This window comes from Palaemon carinicauda, unplaced genomic scaffold (genome assembly GCF_036898095.1).
Source record: "Palaemon carinicauda isolate YSFRI2023 unplaced genomic scaffold, ASM3689809v2 scaffold306, whole genome shotgun sequence".
Lineage (NCBI taxonomy): Eukaryota > Metazoa > Arthropoda > Malacostraca > Decapoda > Palaemonidae > Palaemon > Palaemon carinicauda.
Genome location: NW_027170729.1, coordinates 72,501 through 96,500, shown reverse-complemented (window position 1 = coordinate 96,500; position 24,000 = coordinate 72,501). Strand labels below are relative to the sequence as shown.

Here is a 24,000-nt window from a genome sequence, read left to right as displayed (position 1 = left end):
ACCCTTATTTGTTGTCTCTCAGCACTTTCATTGAATATCATCTTAGTTTTACTCATATTCATTTTCAGTCCTACATCTCTCATTCTATCCAAATCTTCTAGTACCTTTTGCAATTCCTCCCATGATTCACATAAAACAACTATGTCATCTGCAAATCTTAGGTTGTTAAGGTATTCCTCATTAATATTAATTCTACCTTTTCCCAATGGAAATTTAAAAGAAATAAAAATTCTAGGTATGCCGGGAATAATTTTAGAGAGATGGGGTTTCCCTATCTAACTCCTTTCTGTCGGAATTTTCTCACTATCTTCATGTAGTTTTAAGATTTCTGTGCTTGCTATATAGATATCTTCAAGTGTTCTAACAGAAGAGTCATCTATTCCTTGTCTTTGAATGGCTTTCATTCCCACTGAAGTTTTGACAGAATCAAAAGCTTTCTCATAATCTACAAATGCCATACATAGTGGTTTGTCATGCTCTGTTGATTTTTCCTTCAGCAGGTTAATTACATGGATATGGTCAGTTGTTGGATACCCACTTCTAAATCCTGCCTGCTCTCTTGTGCGCGAGGTGGTTGCTAGGTGTTAACAGAGGTGAGGTGAATGCAAGTAAAGTTTATTCAAAAGATAATGAGCTTGCATACAAGTAGTTGTGAGTAAGAATATCACAAAAATTGAAATGAATAAAAAACATGTGAAGACAAGTTTGAACAGGTTGTTCTGTTATCAGTGTGGAAGATTGATTGATTGATTGATTTAAAGTTTTCAGGCATCCTGCCATCTAAGGTCATTGATGCCGGTAACATTTAATTTATGTATACAAATATAAAAAATAAAATAAAATAAAAAATAAAAGAGTATTCAATTAAAATCATAAAAGTTGAATGTCATGAAAGTTAAATAGTTTTCAGAAGACCTGCTTCTGAAATAAATCTAAAAATGCCACTTGCATAGGACACATCTGCTGAGAAATACATAGAAAACTTAGAAGTAGTCCTTAACCCCAGGAAAACCTAGGGAAGTTGAGTAAACCATTTGGAGTCATTGCAGAGGGTCATCAAAGCTACTGTGAGGGTGTGATGAAAACATTCAACCACTCTGACGGCTGCAGGGTTGAAGGCAGTTGGAGTGTGACTTCTAGGAGATTCGCTAATGATGTCCACAATTGAGATGTGAAAGTAATATGCTCAGGGATACCAAATCTCGCTATCCATCCTGAGAGTAAGGCATGAGGGAGACGATGCAGTTTGCATGGAAATGGCTTCAGGCCAACGAGTAGAGCGGTCAATGATGTTAAACAGATAATGATGGCCTTGTGATGGGGGTAGGGGACCTAATACGTCGACATGAATATGAGCAAAAAAAAAAAAAAACGCTGAGGTTGAGTATATTTGCCCACTCCTGAATCCGTGAGTCAATGTATTTTTGAAGTTTTGCATCAAGTACAGGCACAGACCCAATCCTTAGCATCCTTAGTAATACCATGTCAAATGAACTTCATCTTCAGCAGCTGTGCAGTAGATCAGTGCAAGGGGTGTGAGAGGGCATGGATGAGATCAAACACCTGTCGGCGCATGGGAGATGGTATCCACAGTGTTGGTCTACACTGCTGATGTCACAGAGGAGGGTGGTGTTGGAGTCGTCGAGACGGACGTCCTCCCAATGAAGAAGGTGCAGGATGTCCTACATGCTTGGTACTGTGGCTGTTTACATTGTGCTTTTGCATTGGCATTGTAATCCAATCCCAAGTGAATGATAGCCAATGTGTTTCTTGACAGAGCATCAGCAAAGGGATTAATTTTCCAAGGGACATGTTGAAGCTTGCTGTTGTATTCAGTCATGGTGGAGAGATGATGGTGGACAAGGCATCTGACTGTCAAGTGAAGGCGTGCACCAGAGGCATATTGTCCGTTGGCATAACAAAGGGCGTACCTTCTAAGAAGTGGTGAAAGTGACAAACAGCCAAATGCACCACCAGAAATTCGTGGTCAAAGGTAAAATAGCCGGATTCCACCTTGGCTGTTTTCTACTGAAGAAGGCTAATGGGTGGAGCCAGCCATTGACCACCTGCTCAAGTACTACACTAATAGTGACATCGCTGGCATTGGTGGAGAGAAGGAGAGGTGCATGTGGTATGGGAAAAGTGAGAGCAGCAGTGGTTGATAGGGCATCTTTTGCGTTGCAGAAAGACGCTTCTTGAAGGGGCCACTACTTCAGGTCCTTTGTCTTGCCCTTTAAGGAAAGTGCCCTTGAGGAAAGTGCCCTTAGGGATTGCCATGAGGGCATAGTCAGCTTTGCTGCTTGAGCGAGTCCCACCCTTGACGCGAAACTGAACTTCGGTGCACTGGAACCAAGAGAATGCTTCTCTGTTGGCGAAGGGCGTCAGTTTCAACGATGCAGCATGGGTCACTGAGTCTGGATTGTTGGGCAGCATCGTAAAAAGTGTAGGGCGTAGCAATGGGTAGATCAGCAATGTGTGAGGTGGTAATTAGGACTTAACAGAGAGGTGAGGTGAATGCAAGTAAAGTGTATTTAACAGATAACCAGCTTATATACAAGCAGATGCTAGCAAGAATGTCACAAAAATTCAACCAAACTAAAACACAAGAAGACAAGCTTAAAGTGGTTGTTCTGTTATCAGTGTGGGAGAGCTCAAGAGATACAAAAACAAATAGCATTACATTGTATGAGCGTGTATCGAACACGCACAGTACACTTGGTTGATTGAAGTCTAGCTGTCTTTCTATTCGGCCTAATATGATCTTTGTAAAGATTTCATATATAACTGAGAAAATACTTATCGTGCAGTAATTTTTCAGGTCTTTCGTGGTTCCCCTTTGGTAAATCAGTATAATGATACATTTTCCAAGCTGTAGGCATAGAGCATTTTTGCAGTTATTTTGTGTAAAATTCAGAGTTTTACTACTATGAAATCTCCTCCATCTATTATTAAATCAATTGTTAGGCCATCTTCTCCTGCTGTTTTGCCTGTCTTCATGCCTTTTAATGCTTTCTTTACTTCTACTCTTACATTTAGTACCAGCTTAGGTGTTTTATCATTTCTATAGGCAAAGTCATTTCTTATATCACTATTGTATAGTATTGTATAGAAATCCTTTGCAATTTATATATATATATATATATATATATATATATATATATATATATATATATATATATATATATGGGTGTTTAATAAAAGATATTCCCTATGTCTAAGCAATAAACAGTTCCCATGAAGATATGTCCAGAAATGCTTGGTTTACAAGTTATAGGCTATTAAAAAGCATCTATTTCTCATAGGTGGCCTCTCGATGCATAGGCTTCTTTTGAACTTGAACTGGGTAGCAATGCATGGTAATCAAATCAGAAGAAAGAAGACTTCACATATGCACTTTGAGCATGGTTTGGCAAACATTAATAGTGTAAAGGGTCGTCGTCTGTATTGGAAAGGTTCCCAAACTGAAGATTCCTAAAAGAAAAATATTGGGAATGTCCATCCCCCTCCGAGTGAAAATGGGACCTTCGAACCTTGTAGTGATGATAGAGAACTACCAAGGTCAAAGATGCCCGAGGATAAGGATGAGATATTGGATATTGTGATTGACCTTACTTAAATCAACACAACAGTTATCAAGTCAAGAGGCTATTCCTAATTTGGATATCTAAGAAGTATTACGAGAAAAACATACGTACCATATCACAGGGAACTTGTACAGGTATTATCACCAACAGATTCCGTGCACGAGTTCCATTCTGTCAATGGTTCTTGGAGCAGGGCACAGGAAATGAATTGATGAAGGGCAATTTTGTGGTGTAGAAATCGGCTAGAAAGTTTAGCCTCTTTTCAAAAGATCGAGCACAACAACTGAGCAACACAAATTTCCAGGACCATGGCGATGCACCAGGGCTCTATGAAAACCCAGAAGTATTCACTCCATTCGTACTGAAAGGACATGAATGTGCTAGTATTATTAAGGAGTTTGAATCGGTGCATGATAAACAGACCTCTTCTACAGGTCGCCATGAGGATGGACATAGCATACAAGTCATATTTCAGAGGGAAGTGCTATCATTTATGAAAACAGTTGAAAAGATGGGCAATCTTTTTTCTGAGAGCAAATAAACAGCTTATTGCTCTCAATACACAAAATATTATGAAACAGCCAGTTGCTGAATCTCTATGTAATATCAGGCATGTTTTCTGGCATCCTGACACCAATATCATTTATTATAAATAAAGAAGAAATATTCAATTATTATTATTACTACTAACTAAGCTACAACCCTGGTTAGAGAAGCAAGATGTTATGAGCCCAAGGGCTCCAACAGGGGAAAGTAGCCCAGTGAGGAAAGGAAACAAAGAAAAATAAAATATTTTAAGAAAATCAACATCACCAAAAAAAATATTTCCTATATAAAGTATAAAAACTTTAACAAAACAAGAGGAAGAGAAATAAGACAAAATCGAAGAAGTCATTATAAAAATTAAATAGCTTTCTGGAATAAAACTGAAAATACCGTTAGCATGGTACGACATATCATGTCCAAGAATCTTGGCAAGGATGAACCTGCCGTCCTTACCTCGAGCCTCAAACAGATATCTATTTCTTTCGGTACTATAAGTGGGGTGTTCGGTCAATAATTGTCTCACTGTCAAGGGTACAAAACAGTCATCGCAATATGGCTGGTATTGGCATGTTAGCAGAAATTCATGTGTCAATCGAGTGTGGGCAATGTGGAGATGATAAGGGGTGTCTCCCTCTTTCAGGGCATCATGTTATACTTCCAAGGAGATATAACATTCGTAATTTCTCTCATCTTATTTTCAACTAAATTATCCCAATGCTGTTGCCAGTTATTATAAATAAAATTCTTAATGCTAGGTAAACAATGATCACAGAGAATGGGATACCTTTTTGGAAGCAGCTCAGCTGCAGCATTCTTTGCCAGTAAATCTTCCTTCTCGTTTCCAGACACACCTGCATGTGCTGGAACCCAGCAAAATCGAGCTGTTATACCTCTCAGCCCAATAATAAAAAGTCATTCTTGAATCTTTAAAACTAAAGGGCTACTGGACTTAAAAACTTCTAAAGTTTGAAGGACACTCCTTGCATCACTAAAAATGGTAATATTACCCTCCTCCTCCAATACTATTCTCTCAATAGAAGTTAGTGTGCTAAACAGCTTGGCAGTAAATATAAAAGATGTTAGAGGAAGTGCACCTCTACAATTAAAAGCATTACTTCAGACTCCAAATCCTATGCCAGCATCAGATTTAGAGCCATCAGTATACTGTATATAAAAGTTTATTCCATATGTTCAGCAACATGTTCCATAAAAAGAGACCTGGCTTCTAAGCTAGTCATATTCTTTTTACCACTAATAAAGTATTTACAAAAAGATATCTCTGGTAATTTACATGCAGGCATTGACAATATCTTAAATGGAAGCACCTTATTTCCAATTATATCAAGACTTTGTATCAATTACTTCCCCTGAAAACCATAAGGTTGAGGAGATTTTGGGCGCAACTCATTGTATGTTGAGTGCCTTACAAGGCTTGCAGTCTGATAGGCTAAAGAATTAGGAAGGTTTTGCAACCTAAACCAACACCGAACAATAGAAGACTTTTGGTAAAGTTCTAAAGGTGAATCTTCAGCGTCGACAAGGAAGCTTGGGATACGCAAAATTCTAAAGGCTCCTCTGGCCAAGCTTATACCAGGATGGTGTATATAATCTAAAATCTTTAATTGGCTTGGGGTGGCTGAAGGGTATATTTCACACCCATAACTAATTCTTTTAAAAATTAAGACCTCGTATAATTTTAAAATAGTTTTGCGGTCTGTGCCCCATGATGTATGGGTCAAAACTTTCAAAAGATTCAGAGCCTCAAGAAATTTAACTTTCAACACTTTTGAGTGCGGAACACATGTAAGCCTACAATTAAAGATCAAACCTAAGAATCTAACTTCACTTACGCATGGTATACATTGACCTTTGATGTACATATCCGTGTTGGGATGTACTCCCCGAATATGACAGAAATGGTCAACAACAGTTTTGCTTGTTGAAAACTTAAATCCATACATATCAGCCCATTAAATTATTTTGTCGACAGAGAGTTGTAATTCTCTCTCAACCACTGCCATTCTAGCTCCAGCAAATGATATAGAAAGATCATCTAAAAATAGTGTTAAGAGAATATCTTTTGGAATGACAGAAGATATCCCATAAATGGCTAATGCAAATAGGGTTACACTCAACACACTACCCTGAGGAACTCCCTCTTCCTGACATTTCCTCTCTGACAGAGTTATACCTATTCTAACTTTAAAAAAATCTATGTGAAACAAATGCTTGAATGAACAATGGTAGCTCCCCCCCCCCCAACCCCAAATTATGAATAGTTTTAAGCATACCATATCTCCATGAAGTATCATATGCCTATTTGATGTAAAAAAAAGATTACATGATGCTGTTTTGAAGCAAATGCTTCACAAATACAGGACTTGAGTCGTGTCAATAAATCAGTTGTTGGGTGCATTTTCTTAAAATTCACACTGGATAGGTGATAAAATACCTATCTTCTCCAAGTACCACACCAGTCTTGCATTGACAATCTTCTCCATAATCTTACATAAACAAGATGTCAATGCAATTGGTCGACAAATACTACTAAAAACCTATCCTTATCAGGTTGTAAAAATGTTGCAGAATTTAAAATTTTCCAATCTTCAATACTCCTATACTGGTGACCAGGAGCTGCTTCATACATGCATGATACATTGTAGAAATGATCATCCAGAGTATTGCTAACTTCAGTTGGTTCAATTTTGCTTAGCTCACAAAATTTATCCCACCTTGTCAAGTTTCCATCCTAGCAATCTCTATACAGGTGGATTATTGTTGGAGTTTATAATGATTGGTGCATGATCACTAGTATGCCAATCATCTAATGTTCTCCAATCGAAATCTATTAGACAGCTAGAGCTTGCAATTGAAAGGTAAATGCATGCCAAAGTACCTGTCTGAACATGAAAGTGTGTGGGCTCTCCTGTATTAAGGAGTCCGACATCCTCATTTTCCACAATTGAAGATAGAATATTGCCCCTTGTGCTTGCCAAAACAATGTCCCACAAAGGATGTATACCATTCAAATCTCCAAGTAAAAGACAAGGTTGAGGGAACTGTTGAATCACCTCTACTAAATTATCATAAAAAATATCATCATTTGGAGGTAAGTACTGGTAGCATATTATATCAATCGGTACAACCACTGCCTGCAGAGGTGTACAAATAGACTAAGATACTTGGGAACTTCTTGACGAATGTATATGAGACCTCCACCATGGTTCCCTGCTTGTTGATCATATGGTGTTCTATAGCTAACATACTCTCGAGGACAAGGAGTATTAGCATCAATCTTGCTCTCCTGTAGACAGATAATTATGGGGGAATGCTTACGGATTAGGAGCTAAGTTCTTCATATTTGGCCCTTAAACCCTGAAAATTCTATTGCAAAATGGAGGAAAAAATAAAGGTTTATTTTCTGGAAGACATCTTGGATGAAGTCTTCCCATTGGCAGTTTTTTTTTATTTAACAATATTTCCTGTAGGCTTCTAAGTGAGGGTTTTGATATGTTAGGTTTTACATTTGCCTTTCCAATATTCTTTTTACATAATTCTTGAAGGGGATTGTAGACTTGAACTTAAATTTTTTATTAATTTAAGTCGTTTTCTTGTTGATCTGAAATATCAACCGGCAGAACATCATATCTATTTGATGTCATAATTTGGTGTTCTTAATGGAAGGGGTGAAAAACCTCTATCAAATCAGGCAAAGAAATAGCCTGAGAGAGGTTAGTATTATCCTTTGTAATGGGAGACAAAGGTTAAACAGAGGTGGGCAAAGCCTTAGGTGATATTTTTTGCCCTATCATGCAGCATGTTATCAGAAGATGGCGAATTTCTTTTTTGGGAAATACTGGCAGTAATAGGTGGGTTGGATGTCTCCCGTTGCATTTTTCCTCCTGATTTCAATTGCTTTGCGTAGCTTGTTGATTTACTCAATAGCCTTTTGGCATACCCCACACTTACATGTTCGATACATGATTTATTGAGGGCAGCCTTTTCTAACTTATATTGCTGGCAGCTCCTATCACTAGATTTATGATTCAAATTGTAGTTTAAACAATTGGCCCTTACTATACATTCTCCATGGTAAACATTGGAGGATGTACTACACATTTTTTCATTCTTGCAAACTTTAGAAGAATGCCCATATCTACAGCAAATAAAACATTGCAGTGGCTTCTGCTTAAGAGTTCGAACATTAATCCTTTCATTTCCTATGTAAATGTGGAAAAGCACATAGCATCATGGAAAGTAAGGATAATCATTGATGTTCCAGGGACTGTATGCACTTTCCATACAGTTAAAGGACACATGGCCAGTATCTCTTCTTCCGTAAACTACTCCCCTATATAAGTCTCTATTGAAAACTACTCCCCTTTTATAACTGAAGTTTAGATGGGGTTTCACATCCAATTTTATGTCTTCATTCTCTGTCTTTAAATGGCATTGTATAACAGACTGAGTTTCTGATTTGGCACTTATGAGGAGACTGTTTTTTCCAAAACGAGATATATCTCGTGGTTGGATGGTACCTATTTTCTTTTGAAGAAATTTACATATCTTAAAATAATTTCCTGTATTCCCTTTTGATTGAGCAATAAGCCACTTTGGTGATTTTGGCTTTCTCTGGGAGGGTACGATCACCTCTATATCTCTATCACTCCAATCTGCAGGCTTGTATATATCTAGATCCTTAGGTACCCAATCTCAAAAAGCACCCTTGATATTCAAATTATTGATTTTAATGTTCATAATGTTACTGACTACATTAAATGCTCCATCATGAATAACCAATGATATCCATGAATTCAATTTGTCATATTCAAGCCTCATTCGAATTTCTTTCATACTACCATAACATTGAAATGCTTCATACAGCACACAGTAATCAGTTTCTATGGGAATTTTGGTTACATGGAGAATTTGGAGTTTCCCTGTTACCCAAATTACTTAGTTTTTGAACATCAGTAGAATGGTCCTTTTCAGTTTCCAGGTTGTCTACAGAGGGGTTGGTTTGTAAGCAAGTAGCAAGCCGGATTATCCACCTCTTATTAGAGGGTGTCAGTCCTCGTATCCCATGTCACTCAACATGAAAAGAGGTTTCATAAGAGACCAGTACATTATTAGAGAGACTGCCTCTCTTTAGGTGGGCGTACACTGGTCAGTGAGGGTAGTTCCCCTCCTACCGACGACTCCAATGTCTGGCATCACCCCTTATCTGCAAATATGGAAGACTCAAAACTGGATCACTGGAGCCCGGCTCTTAACAGACTAAGTCTGCACCCAATGGGGTCTGCCAGAGGGTGATGGCATCTAAATCTGGTCAATGTTCGAATGGTGGTCATCAACAAAATTCGGATAGAGTAAAATGAGATATAACGGAAATCAAGAAGAAGGCTTACAGAAGTCCAGTCTTAGTCTGCTCTCTCAGAACTGGGCCTAGTGGTATGACTGAACCTGCCAGGGTGGATAATCACCCCACCATCATTGCTCAGCCCATCATATTTGAAGAATTTTGTTAGACTTGCATGAGGGCATGAGTGAAGTGAGGGGAAGAGTTATTCGATTAAATAACTCTTCCCCTCACTTCACTCATGCCCTGATTAAGTCTAACAGAATTCTTCAAATATGAGAATCAGCGAGAACTGCCAAACCTAGGAGACAGAGGTATGCTTCGAACAGGTGTAAAACCACACATTCTTCAATGTATCCAGGCATCAACAGACTGACCTGAAAGTCATTCTAGAGTTACAGCTGTGGTGTTTAACATGGTAGTAGTTGTTCACATGGTGTTCCCAACAAAAACAAACACCTTCAGTGCGTTTGTCATACTACACATTAACCCATATTTTAAAACTCAAATAACAAAATGTACCCAATGCATTGATGCTTTATGGGATACTTATCCAGATAAAGATAACCTACACTCACAGACACAACTAAGTCGTGGAACGAGTGCTAGAACAAGAATTGGTGATGGAAGCACAAAAAATCCAGGTGACTGGAATGGATTCTTGAGATATGTTGAAAACCAGGATTTTTCTTTTTTGGATCTTAAGCACTAACATTGTTAAATGGATGGCAAACTTCTCCTCAGTACTTACCTTGATGAAGTGCTCTCTGGTAGATCATATGAACTAGCTGATCTGCAGCCCATGCAACAATATTGAAGCTAACACCAGGATCTTTGTTCATTTAGCACAACCAAAAAAGAGGGGCACAGTAAAACGTATATTTGTACTGTTGATAGTGATATGGAATTGGCCGGCCATAATTTTATTACCATTGATCTTAGAAGAGCTTTGGATAGGTTTTGGCACTGGGAGAATATTGAGATACTGCATTTCATCTATGTTCAAGTCTTGGACAAACAACATGTTTGGCACTTGCCTTAATCCATAGCCTCACTAGTTGTAATACATCTCACTTTCTTGGACATGGAAAAAAGTCAGTTTGGGCAGCTTGGAATAAACTCCAGACCTCACTAACATACTGATTGCTTCTACAAATGATCCTACCCTCATTAACTCAAAACCTCATATGAATAGAACTGACGGCTTATGCATACTTATGTACAAAAAGAAATGCAAAACAACATACGCTCCCGGGGTCTATGGGATGTCTGGCAGGGCAGCCGGTCGGGACTACAGTCCACCCCAAAAGCCAAAGCAAAGTCCTTCAAAAGAAGGCAACCGTGTTACCCCATACGAATGGGAAAAAATGAAGTAAGACATCAATTATTTACAAATGGATGCAGGTTTATCGAGAATATCCGAGCAAACCAGGTAGAACTGTTCCAACGTGTGGAACTAGCATTATTACAAGCAAGTTTATTTCTGGAGTAAAGCAACTGTCCTTAATTCTAGTGGTTGTGGATGGCAGAAAGATGACAAAGGTGAATGACAACCCTTAAGGAGTACTCTCACCGATACTTCGTCTGCCTGTCAGGTATTATTGTGCTGCAGTTGTGTCAAGTCCTGTGAAGGATGGTGTAAGATAACACAGCTAGTGTGAGATACATTAACCTCTGTAAGTGTGAAGGTGGATCCAATAATAATGGGGATGAAGACGACATGGGTTTTGGTCACTGAAGTGAATGTCATTATGTTTAGTGAATTTGGACAATGAATTCAGTTTTACATGAAAATACATGTATTCATCTACATCACCTTAAGTTATATTGTAAATATTGGTTATTATTATTATTATTAATATTGTTATTATTATTATTATTATTACTATTATTATTAATATTATTATTATCATCATCATCATTATCATTATTATTATTATTGTTATTATTATTATTATTATTGTCATTGTTTGTTTGCTTATGATTTTGAAGTAGTTTAGTTATTGCTAATGTTATCCAAAATTCATGAATGGTTTTCAATATTCAACAGGAAATATCAAATCTGAAGATTTGTAAACAGACACACTAGTCTAATTTTTTTTAATTGTAATAACATGTTAGCATTCACTATGAAATTTGTCTTATCAAGTTTGATATATTACGTATATTCCATCTTTTTCTATATAAAAGGGATTTTGACGTAGGAAAAATCTGTTTTTGGGTGAGATAGCCATGTCGTCCTGATGGAAGTTCCTTCTGTCAACTTCTACAGTATAATATTTCTGCGATTGATATTACAAGAGAATTACCATCAGGTATCATAGGGTTCCAACCCCTGGAAACGGCTATCCTAAGATATTGTGTATAATCAGGGACGTATCCAAAGATAACCATAGATATCTGCACCCCAAACAGACCTTACCCAGTCTAATCCACTAAGGGGAAGGATAAGTAAGGAGCCGTTACACATCCTACCACCTTCGAGTGCCCCTATACGTTCCTGCTTCTCATTCCTTTGAACGCAGCTCCCACCCCCTTTTTTTTGTCATATGGTTTTGAAATAGTTTAGTTCCAATTAATATTTGAAATGCATAAATATCTTACAATATTCAATTCGAAAAATCGGTTCTGAAGTATTGTAAACAATGTTATAAAACTCACAATATTAAACAAATTTATATTAGTTGCAATATTTCTGCTAAGAACATTTAACAAATTATAAAGTATTTTTGAGTTTTAATTATTTTCAAGAGATTAAAGTATAAAAATATTAATGTTATCCTACCCAATGTATAATCCATCTATTTTTATATAGAAATCTATTATATGTCTCTTTTCGTTACTCTCTTATTATATTCTGCTAAAAATTATTGATATTGTAATCCATCGAAAGGTCTAAAACTGCTGAAATTGTATGATTTTTCAAATTAATGGCATATAATTGAAAAATGCTGGAATAAATCAAGAGATGGCATTTATTGTTTCATCTCGGTGTTATGCAGTTCCCAGGCCTCATATGTCTTGACTCTAAGCAGAAATCAATAGTCTATATGAGAATGATATGTTCCAAATTTAGTGCTTTTGAAACAATCTGAAACAAACACCTATTTTATTCTCTAACAGCCCTGACTATACTATATCACTGCTTCATAAGTCTTGTGCTCATTACTTTTAGTACACAAATGATAGGTTTGTCTTTGTAAATTGACATATTGCATTCTTCCTGTGTTTTAAATTCAAATGGAGAATAATTTTCCAATACCAAATTAATATCAGCAATAAATTAAAGTTTACAGAATACAAGAAGAATAATGTGCAAAATATATATCTGTATGTACGTACTGTAAAACACATCACACTTACCTACTAACTGCAATTTTTGTTTAAGAGTATCACACTAACCTGAAACAAAAAATATCATCACTAAAGTATAATTCTGCAACAACATTTATAACAAAATAACTTATCTACAGAATATCAGGAACTAGCTAATCAGTGGGCTCCAATCGTGTGGCTACATTCAAAGGAGCAATTTTATCCACATTCGGTAGCAAGTTTTCTACAACATGTTAAACCAAGGTTAGTATACTTGACTATTTGTGAGTCTGCATATTCATAAGAATAATAATCAAGTCTAATGATCTTTATCTTTATCAGATATATACAATGATTATAGAAATGGCAATATACATAAAACATATACAATGATTACAGAAATATGGAATATATGTATCATAGCTGTAATGGCAAGCTGTTATTTTTTTAACCTCCCTTATGTTCATATTGCTTGCTCTCTAGAAAACCAGTTTATCGAGGTTTATCTAATAATTTAATAATAAGAATTCCTATTTTCCCTCCTTTAAAAACAAAGGTATATGCCCCTAGTAAAGTAATGAAACAACTAGCTGTTAACGACAAGGAACGCCAGCTGTTTTATGGTTTTCAGTATTCTGTCACTGCGGTGAGATTAAGACTCATCCCCCTTCCAGATTGATGAGTATTGATATGTTTTAATTGTGTTCTCGGTTGGAATTATTAGCATTCCTGTTCAGGGAAAGAACTGTGTTTAAATAACAGTTGTGATGAGCATGATGACTAACCATTCCTCTTGGAGGAAATATGTTGCAAGCTCCAGTGTTTATGGAACTGGAGAGCGTACATCACACAGAGGTAAGCTTCTATGCCGTACACAAAACAGATGACGTTTGATTCTCATAACAGCCATGGAAGAAACAGCAGTTACCAGTTCAAGGGAAAGAAAATATTTGCAGATCATATGACATACCAATAATCATTTACCAGCCAATTTGGTTAATGAGGAGCCTTATAAGCTCATTTTATCACTTCCTTTGTTATTTTTGGAATGTCGAGGAGTCTTTGCTTGTATGCTGCAAGTCTTACTTGCCTGACCAGTTGCTTACATTAGCCCGATTTCCATAGTCTCATATCTAGTGGTCATAATCACACAAAGAGTTCCTTTAGTAAGGGTTCTCAATGTTCACTACAAAGTCAAGTTTCTCTCATAGAGTCTCAAGAGATATCTATTGTTATCTACGGAAATGTCCCTGATTATACACGATATCTTCGGATAGTCGTTCCGGGGGTTAGAACCCCCTGTTACCCGGCGGTAATTCTCTTGTAATATCACTCACAGAAATATTATACAGTAGGAGGCTGCCGAAGGGACCTTCCATCAGAACGACATGGCTATCTCACCCAAAAATGGATTTTTCCTACGTCAAAATCCATTTTATTACTTTAGATCCTTCAGATAGTATACCCTTGCAGTCCCACATTCCTAGTCACTGTTTAAGACATCTAGATAGTGAAACAGATGACTGAGTAGGTAGTCTGGATCTTTATGTCTTACCTCTTGCTAGAGTAAGCGCTTTTAAGCAAAACAGATAATTACAATACTTAACTTGGGAGTAGGGATCTCCAAAATGTCTGACATCTTCAAAACACAGAAACACAGAAGCTATGAAAACAAACGTGTCTGGATATCACTGTGCTAGAAAAGGAATGAGGGAAGAAGCGTGGGTAGTGGTAGGGGTGGGGGTGGAAGTGGTCGTAGTAGCGGCCAGTAGTCGGATGTAGAACGGCACCTCGTAGTATTGGGGGATATTGAGGACGGAGAGAACTAATTGGTAAGGGACCTCTGGTAGTGGTTCTAACACGCCCCAGTTACTATACCGACACTCTATTAGAGTGAGCGAGCTGGGTTTATTCCTGGCATTCCATGCAACTTTTTTCTATGGTATATCTAGCAGTATTTATACCTTAGAAATGGTGCTATAAGGAGCATTCCCGGAGTGACACAGGTCAAGCCCAGAAATAGATTTTTCCTTCGTCAAAATCCCTTTTTGGCAAATGGCATTTTATACATTCCCTTGAATTTTATTGTTGTTGGTGATGTACCCTTAAACCTGGTCGATTGCATCACAATTCTAGATAACAGTGTGTTTTCGTTCCCTTGCAAGCTTGGCCACTAGCTCATCAAAGGTTTACATTAGTTTGGTAAATACTAACACTCTTGCCTTTATTACTGTGAGAGATAGCTGTTAGGTGACAACTGAGAGGCAAGGGGAACGCAACTAAACTTAATTAAATAATCCTCGAGTTTATATATAAGGACTTCCGAGCAAGATGGTCACAAAACTTCAAACATAATAAAACACAAGCTAGCATGCTTAAACAGATTGGTCTATCAACAGTGCAGAGAAGAGCGAGTGATAAGATAAAAAAGCAAAACCGCTAGTGTATGAGTGTATGGGAAAATGTGCGGTACATGGCTTCTCTTCAAAATGACATACATGTGAAATAAGGTGCCCTGCTCTAAAGAGGTGTACTGTAGGCGGGTCATCTGGCCGGAGATATGCAGGGTTTAGGCGATCAATGGCGACCCAGACTTCTTTGCCACAAATGTTCATTAAGAGTACTTTCAGTGTACGATGGATCACAAGGAAAGGGCCCGTGTAATGGGGCATTAGCGGTGGCTTGCTAGTGTCGTTACGTAAAAAAATGTGTGCTGCTGAGTGCAGATCTGTCCGTATGTGTTACTTCGCTAGGGGATTGTAAGTCTTTTGGCAAGGAGTGAATTTTCCCACAATGTGACGTAGGCACTGGAAATTATCGGAGGAGATTGTAAGTGGAAAATATTTAGTAGGGACGACAATGGGTTGTCATTAACTATTCCAGCTGCCGAGACATCTAGAGCTTCTTTAGGAGTGGTTCTTAATCACAGGAGGACCCAGGGAAGCTGAGTAAACCAGTTGGAGTCATTGCAGCAGGACATTAACGCTGCTTTGAGGGTCCCATGAAATTTTCTAACGTTCAAATTTTGTAATTTATATCCCTGGAAATACCAACAACATACAGAACCTTCATATCTCATTTTTTACTGCCAAAATTATTAGCCTCTCAGAGTCCTGGGAAAGATGGGACTATAGGTTACCGTGTTATACGGCATGAATAAAGGAGTGATCATTTTCAGTGACTAGGCTGTCATCAGAATTTTCCTTGGACAAATTGGCAGAGATTGTCAACAGACAGCAGCTCATCAGGGGATCCAAGGGAAGGGGAAACTGTAGCAGTTATTAATTTTTGTGAGGAGGGAATAATTTAAAATGAACAAAACAAAAAACATGACTAAGGAAAAGGAAATCTTTAGTGTCTGACACCTTAAAGGTCATTTTATTAACCTTTCGAGGAATTGATTCCTCTCCCAATGACACCCAATTAGAGCAGACTCCCAATTGTGCACTCCTCACACTAACCAGAAGGGATGGTACCACTATGATTAGTGGCTTATGTGTAAGCCAAACCATCTTTATGGGACTGAGAGAACTGTAAAAATTGCACCTGTCCTACTTTAATCATAGAAGCAGGCAAAGCAGTCAGAATGTTGAGTACTACCACTAAAAGTTAGCTGGAATCCATGAGCCAGCTCCTTTGAAGAGGCAGTAGAGAACTTCATTATGAGAATATTGATATTTCTGAGGTCCAAATACTATTGGGTAATTGACAAAATCATTAAAGCTCCTGTAATTGGTTTTAAAAATAAACAAAACCTCAGCAATTGTATCCTTTTCCAATAATCTAGACAGGGAAAAGCAGAAGGGAGGCCGGACAGCATTGTGGGAGACAGATGATAAAATACCAAAGAGGTTGAAGTAATACCCAGAAAGAGAGAAAGCATCCGAGAGATTCTGAGTCAAGGTAATGAAAGAAAAACCAATTCCCCAGTTTGAGAGCCCTCTTGCCTGCCACAAAGCATCAACATGGAACATAATGTTCCATGCTGAAGCCAAGCAACTACGTCGACGTATTATCTCATTAAGAGGGACTGTACTGTTCATATACAGTATTATTATACTTCAAAAGGTTTTTAGAAGTACTAAAATCATAAATATACTTTTAACATCCTGTTTTCTACAAAATCTGCTATCAACAAAGGACTATGGCTTTAATACCTACAGATAAGGATGGTTCACTGTATATCATTGATTTCGATTCTTTATCATTATTAGCTACATTACCACCCTCATGTCCAAACTTTTTTTCACAAATGCAATAAACATTATATTTAAACACCCGTAAGACCCCAGATTTATAATTGCTCTTTAGTCCTTCACCAAGAGAGAGAGAGAGAGAGAGAGAGAGAGAGAGAGAGAGAGAGAGAGAGAGAGAGAGAGAGAGAGAGAGAGAGAGAGAGAGAGAGAGAGAGAGAGAGAGAGAGAGAGAGAGAGAGAGAGAGAGAGAGAGAGAGAGAGAGAGAGAGAGAGAGAGAGAGAGAGAGAGAGAGGAGAGAGATCTTAATCTTGTAAGAAATGGATTATTTAGTTATTACTTGGTTTCTTAATTACAACCCTTTTCCAGACATTGTTTATGTACCCAAATTGGAAAGCCATCTATAAGTTCCACTGGTCTTTCGTATGTAAATGAAAATTATGTAAGCAAATATTAGAAATATCTAACACTTATAAAATTGATATTTCCAGCAAATATGGAAAAGGAGAATTTCTGGTTATAGATAATGGAGAAACAGAAATCACATTACCACCACTTCCCAAAGGACGAAGGAGTTGGGATACACATATGATGGCTTCTTATAATGCAGGTGAGATCAGGTTTCTTGGAGTTGGAATATGTATGCAATGGCTTTTCATTATAAAGCAGGTGAGGATGGATTTAAGAGTTGGGATACATATACTGTATAATGGCTTCTTATAATGTAGCCGAGGATGGATTTCTTGGAGTTGGGTTCTTGTAATGAAATGAGGATGGATTTCTTAAAAATTCCAATGCCAAAAATTGCAACGGCTTAGTAAATATAACACAGATTTTCCCTTTTTATCTAGGTAAGGTTTACCTCCATCCAACAAAATTAAAATGTATGTAGGTAGGTGAACGTCATGTAAAGTCATCAACACTACTAAAATTATATTCTATTATATTTACTTTAGAAGTAAACTATGTCTTAACACCATTACTAAGCCTTACCTATCAATACTAACCAGCGGCATTTACACAGGATGTAAATTTAAGAAATTATTTGCTTTCCTCTTTAAATACACTCAGACCACTTATTTCCTTACGTGTATCTAACCTTGATAAAAAAGTCATACTAATACTATTTTCCATAGTTATATAACACAAAATACAAGAGAGTATTAGGGTATGTCAGCATATATAAGACAGTGCTAAAGGAGAAAACCCAAGACTTTTATTATACTAAGGGCTTAGAAATTTATTTATTTAAATCTCTTCCATCCTTTTTTAAATAGCTGTGAAAGCTATCCTGTAAACATATCTGAAATTACTTTTATGTTTTTTTCAGTCCTGAGTTTGTGTTTTATTATATAGTTTGTTTAAATAGTTCTCTTTGGAGGTGAGTTCGTTTTAAGGGACTGATACTTCTAACTAAGTGAACTTTCAAATCCTTGTGTAATAATTGTCTTTGACTTTTCAGTTGGGACACATTCAATTTAATATAGTTGTAAATGATCTCTTGTATTCGCTGTTTTATCTTTGTGAATCCACTAAATAACGCACCAAAAATATTAAGGAATTCACTGACTTTCATTGAATTAATTCTTGACATATTCATCAATTTCTTAACTGCAAATGTATAACCATTTTCATTTTTCTTGCCATTTATATTTTACTTGGAAAGTAATTTTCACACTTGTATTTTGCATATATTCCTAAAGTTATCAGTGTGGACACATGTAAGGGGATCATAACTATGAAATTGCATTAAAATACAGTGAAACCTCAGTTTATGAGCATAACATTTCAAATCAGTTTACGAGCATTATATCGGTCAGAGAGCAAAAATTTCCCTCCCTATGTCCATTTTTTGTACTAGTACTAACGAGATTAGCACATGCACACATATGCCATTCGCACAGTGCACATAGGCTTTTAATCACAGTTTGTTTTTGTATTACAAAATCCATGAGGAAGATAAACAACAAAGGTGACAACACATTCCCTTGGAGTACTCCATTGCTCAATGGGAATTCATTTGATAAGACTCCACTGATATTAAGTTTGCACTTGCTATGCTCATGAGCAGCCCCTCCTTGATCAGAGCCTACCTCTTACACTCTCCCACAAGTACTAGTAAAAGCATCTTTGGAACCGTTTTTTTTTTTTTTTTTTTTTTTTTTGGGTACAGTTGTGACAGCATGTTTTTTGTTGAGTTGTCATCACATTTGTTCATCATAAATGCATTTGGTGCTGTGTTGTAAAGTTGTCAAGGTGAGTAGTGAATTTATCTAATACCAACAATGTGATGTTGCATATCCATGACATTTTAAAGAAAAGAACAAACAGTCGACTCTATATAGGCTCCCTGTCAAAAAAGTGTAAAACAAAGACAACCAAGTATCCAGCAAGCGTAAATCACGTGATGCAGCTAGTGATAATGAATTCTGTTCAATTGAAAGAACTCAGAATAAAGTTTTCATGGAAGGAGATTCTTTCCCCAAAGATTAAACCCCTTCTTCCTCGTCCTCCTCCTCTCGTCTCCCTCATGCCAGCCATGACTTCTCAAGGGTAAAGTGTGAGTTAATTTGTCAATATTGCTACTTTTCATAGGGATTTATTAATTTGTATTCATTTATGATGTTAGGGCTTATAATTTGTTCCTTAAAAATAACATTACACACCTTTAAAAATGAGTGTATGTGTGTATTTATGGAGGTGTGGAACACATCTTGTGAACTTCCATTATTTCTTATGAGAAGTCTTGTCTCAGTTTAAGAGTAATTTGGGTTGGAAGGTCACTCCCAAACTGGATTAAACTTATAAAATGAAGTACTGCTGTACTGGAGGTCTCATTTGGTAATCTATCATATGGTTAAATTCAATAGGGAACTTCAACAACCACTTTAATTGGTTGTGTTGAAGTACCATAAAGATAAACTTCCTGGTTCCAGGGTTTTTTTTTTTTTCCTTTACTTGAGAGTAGAAACAGTCTTTCATATAGTGTGATCAAGGCAGATACTTGTAAATTTAAAATCACCTGTTATACTGTGCTGCTGTACTTTGAAATCAGTATTTATCCCCACTAGCTGGATGTAATAGGAATTGTATATTGTACTGTATTCTAATTCTTGACCATATAGAAAGCCACTAAGACTCAGACTAAAGATTAAGAGTATTATATGTGAAAAGCCCACTCCCAATGCACTTAAACGAGCAACAGCATATTCATGCGATGATATAACAAAAATTCAGATTATTTACTTAATGAATTTTATCATCTAATAATGAAAAAGAATAAAATAGGTCTTTGTTTTATCTCAACTTGGCATTAACATAGGAAAACCTGTGCCCCAATATCTGTTTCTTTATCAATTTGTTTTGTTAATGCTAAAACATTGGATTGTGCATGCATTTTTGTAATACAATATTAACATTAATGGTTGATCTTTAAGAAAAAAAGAAATAATTACTCTGAATGACTTAACATAATTTTCTGCTTCAAATAAATATTGTCTTTTTAATTTTTCAGCAATCATTTTAATTCCCACACACTGTGTTTCAGAATGTAAAAGCTGTCCCCTTCCACAATTCATGTATGGAAAGAAGCCAGGAAAAGAACACGTACCACCAACATATGCAATGATAAACATATGTGCACCTGGGAAGAGGGGAAAAAACCTTTCATCTGACGGAAACATCAACTACCAAGAATCCTTAAATGATGCGGGAATAGAAGATAATATAGACATTACACAGAATACTTCAGAAAGCAGTATGTCACATTACTCCTTAATCCGTGGAGTTCTTGCCGTTCAAGAAGATGAATCAAAAGATTATCCTCCACTTGCATATAATCAAAATTATACTGCCATGAATAACATTAGTGTTAATATCGAAGAAAATAGTCAAACAAAGCTAGAACATTTTTCAAATGCCACTGGAAGCCAAGGTCAGGTGCCCAATATAAGTACAATAGATAACACTGATATATTTGAAAGTTTTCCAGAGGTAAATTACCGAGAGATAAACAACACATTTCCGGAGAGAGGAATTACAGCCTTGAAAACAAGCCCATTATCAAGCGAATCTGGAAGCGGTAATGGTACTACCATTAATAGCACAAATGTTCAATTTGAAAGTGAAGATCCAAGAGATCTTGAAGGAGTGTCATCATCATCAAAGAAACTTAATAATAATACGTTTGCATTTCACAGGAAAGCAAAGCAACAAAATAAATTTAGTGAACAATCTCAACAATTTACTGTAACATACTGGCTGTTTTATCCTTACAATAAAGGCAAAAAAATTTGTACAACTACATTATTTTTTCTGGGAAGAATTTTACAGCCTACATTAGGTGGTGAATGCTATGGAGAAGAAATCTATATGGGCAATCACGTTGGAGACTGGGAGCATATTACCATTAAATTTGAGGTAAGATGTTTACATATTTCTTGATGAAAGCATTAAAAAAGTTAGCTCCATCTTGTGAATCACCTTTTTTTTTTTACTGCTATATGCCTTATCTTTAGAACTTTGCATTATGAAAATTCATGCTACATATCTTGCACAACTTATTTTATAAATCATTTCGAACTAAGAAAAGCCCTTTTTTCTCGTCATTACCCAAAGCAGCTGTTATTGTCAAGCTTCATATAAAAAAAATTGCCAATTTGCATGCAAGCACCTGTGCTCCATGTAATCTTTTATCTTGAGACAATCATAGTCACACAGAATAAGTTCAATGCATTCACAAATGCTTTCATACAATAGATGCTACCCTGTATGTCTTCATTGCATTTTCATACAAATCATCATATACTGATTTCTAAAACTTAGGATTTATTGCCCTTAAACAAATGGAAGTGAACTATTAAGACTTTACAGGAATTTCCTCAATTTCAAGGCCTCATAATGACTGCATTAATATACAACTGCTGACTGTCTAAATAGAATGATAAACACCTTCAGTAAGGTAGTAACCACCATCTCTTAAAACTTCCTTTTCACTTTTTCACTTCAATGAAGTTAGTAAACAATCTCATTCCATGCATTTCTTTTTAAATTGAAGTTTCTGTTTAACCTTTCTTTTACACCTTTTTAGTATCTCTTGGTGATTTTTCGAATAGTTTTTCATCAACTACAATTTCATAAAATTATGCAATTTTGTGGATGGTAGTGTTTTTTTTGCATTCTGGTTTAGATATATCTTGATAATGATTGGGGGCTTCCTTAGAAACTTATGTGATATTCATGTCTGAAGAGATGAAATCTAAAACTATTTTATCTAAAAAAATCCTGCTTTTTCCTCTAATACTACTGAATGTTATGGGCAATCCTCAGTAGTCAAATTTTCTTGATCTATACTGTATAATGCTCAATGTAAATAATGGATGACAGTAAACTTAAAGATCGTAAGGCAATTTGGAATTATTCTAATGTATTATTTATTTTAGTCTTTTACATAAAGAATGACAGAGTCCTCTGATGTTGATAATGAAGTTGAATCCTAACAAAACTCAAAGTATGATTGTAAGTAGGTCAAGGACGGTGGCTCCTCAACATCCGGATCTCAGTATTGATAATGTTTCTTTAAATTTGTATGACTCTTTCAAAATTTTAGGCGTGATTCTTGACAGCAAATTTACTTTTGAGAAACATATAAGGTCTGTGTCTTCTTCAATTGCACAAAAAATTGGCTTATTGAGAAAGTCTTTTAAGATATTCGGTGATCCATCTATTCTGAAGAAGTGTTTTAATTCTTTTATTCTACCTTGTTTTGAGTATTGTTCTCCTGTCTGGTCTTCAGCTGCTGATTCTCATCTTAATTTGTTGGACAGAAACTTACGGTCTATTAAATTTCTTATTCCTGATCTGGATATTAATCTCTGGCACCGTCGATCAATTAGTTCATTATGCATGTTGCATAAGATTTTTCATAACTCTGACCATCCTTTACATTCAGATCTCCCTGGACAATTCTATCCTGTTCGTAATACTAGGCAGGCAGTTAATTCTAATAGCCAGGCCTTCTCCATCATAAGACTCAATACTACGCAGTACTCTAGAAGTTTTATTCCAGCTGTTACCAAGTTGTGGAATGATCTTCCTAATCGTGTTGTTGAATCAGTAGAACTTCAAAAGTTCAAAGTTGGAGCAAATGCTTTTTTGTTGACCAGGCGGACATGAGTCTTTTTATAGTTTATCTATGACATTTTTGTTGTTGACGTTGTTAATAGTTTATATATGATATATCTCTTTTGACATTACTTTTTTTAGAATGACTTATTGTTAATTTGTTCCCTTCAGTTATTTATTTCCTTATTTCCTTTCCTCACTGGGCTATTTTTCCCTATTGGAGCCCCTGGGCTTATAGCATCTTGCTTTTCCAATTAGGGTTGTAGCTTGGATAGTAATAATAATAATAATAATAATATGGGGGTAATCTCTTCTTCATCAAATCTCAGTTCTGAGGTCCACCTCCTTTCTCTGTGTAAAAAATTTTGAATGACACATGGTATGTGCATTTAAACTCTATTTTTTATGTGAGTTCCATTTTAGACATCCAAATTCTATAACAAAAGACTAATTTGACTTTATCATTTGCAATACAGTATTATACTCACAATACCCCCTGATTTGCAACTACCATGTCATTATCCTTCCTTCCTCTACGATATCTCAATCTGAAATTGAAGGGACTCATAGTCTTTATGCTTAGGCCTGGTATATACAGGAAATTTTCAACCGCACGATTAGATAAAAGAGGTCAATTGATCAATGTTACCTTATGGAATAGTTCACATGTAACCACAGTGTATTGCGGAGATTCCCAAAACACAGTGGTTGCAAGATTCCCCTCACTAACGCGCGGTTGCAAGATTCCCCTCACTAACGTGCGGTTGCAAGATTCCCCTAACACGCTGTTGCAAGATTCCCCTCACTAACGCGTGGTTGCAAGATTCCCCTCACTAACGCACAGTTGGAAGATTCCCCTCACTAATGCGCGGTTGCAAG

General features: G+C 36.5%; 2 protein-coding genes across 2 annotated transcripts in view; one reads left to right on the top strand and one right to left on the bottom strand.

Annotated features, from left to right (window-relative positions):
- LOC137636467 (actin-related protein 8-like) overlaps window positions 1-24,000 on the bottom strand; it is a 162,146-nt gene that overhangs the window by 77,985 nt on the left and 60,161 nt on the right. The gene's annotated exons all lie outside the window — the stretch shown is intronic.
- The window catches only part of LOC137636466 (uncharacterized), a 57,056-nt gene that overhangs the window by 12,752 nt on the left and 20,304 nt on the right, over window positions 1-24,000 (top strand). Inside the window, exons 2-4 of the mRNA XM_068368895.1 lie at window positions 12,963-13,068; window positions 17,490-17,608; window positions 20,546-21,417. Of these exons, the coding sequence (XP_068224996.1) occupies window positions 12,963-13,068; window positions 17,490-17,608; window positions 20,546-21,417 (1,097 nt within the window). The remainder of the gene's footprint in view (window positions 1-12,962; window positions 13,069-17,489; window positions 17,609-20,545; window positions 21,418-24,000) is intronic.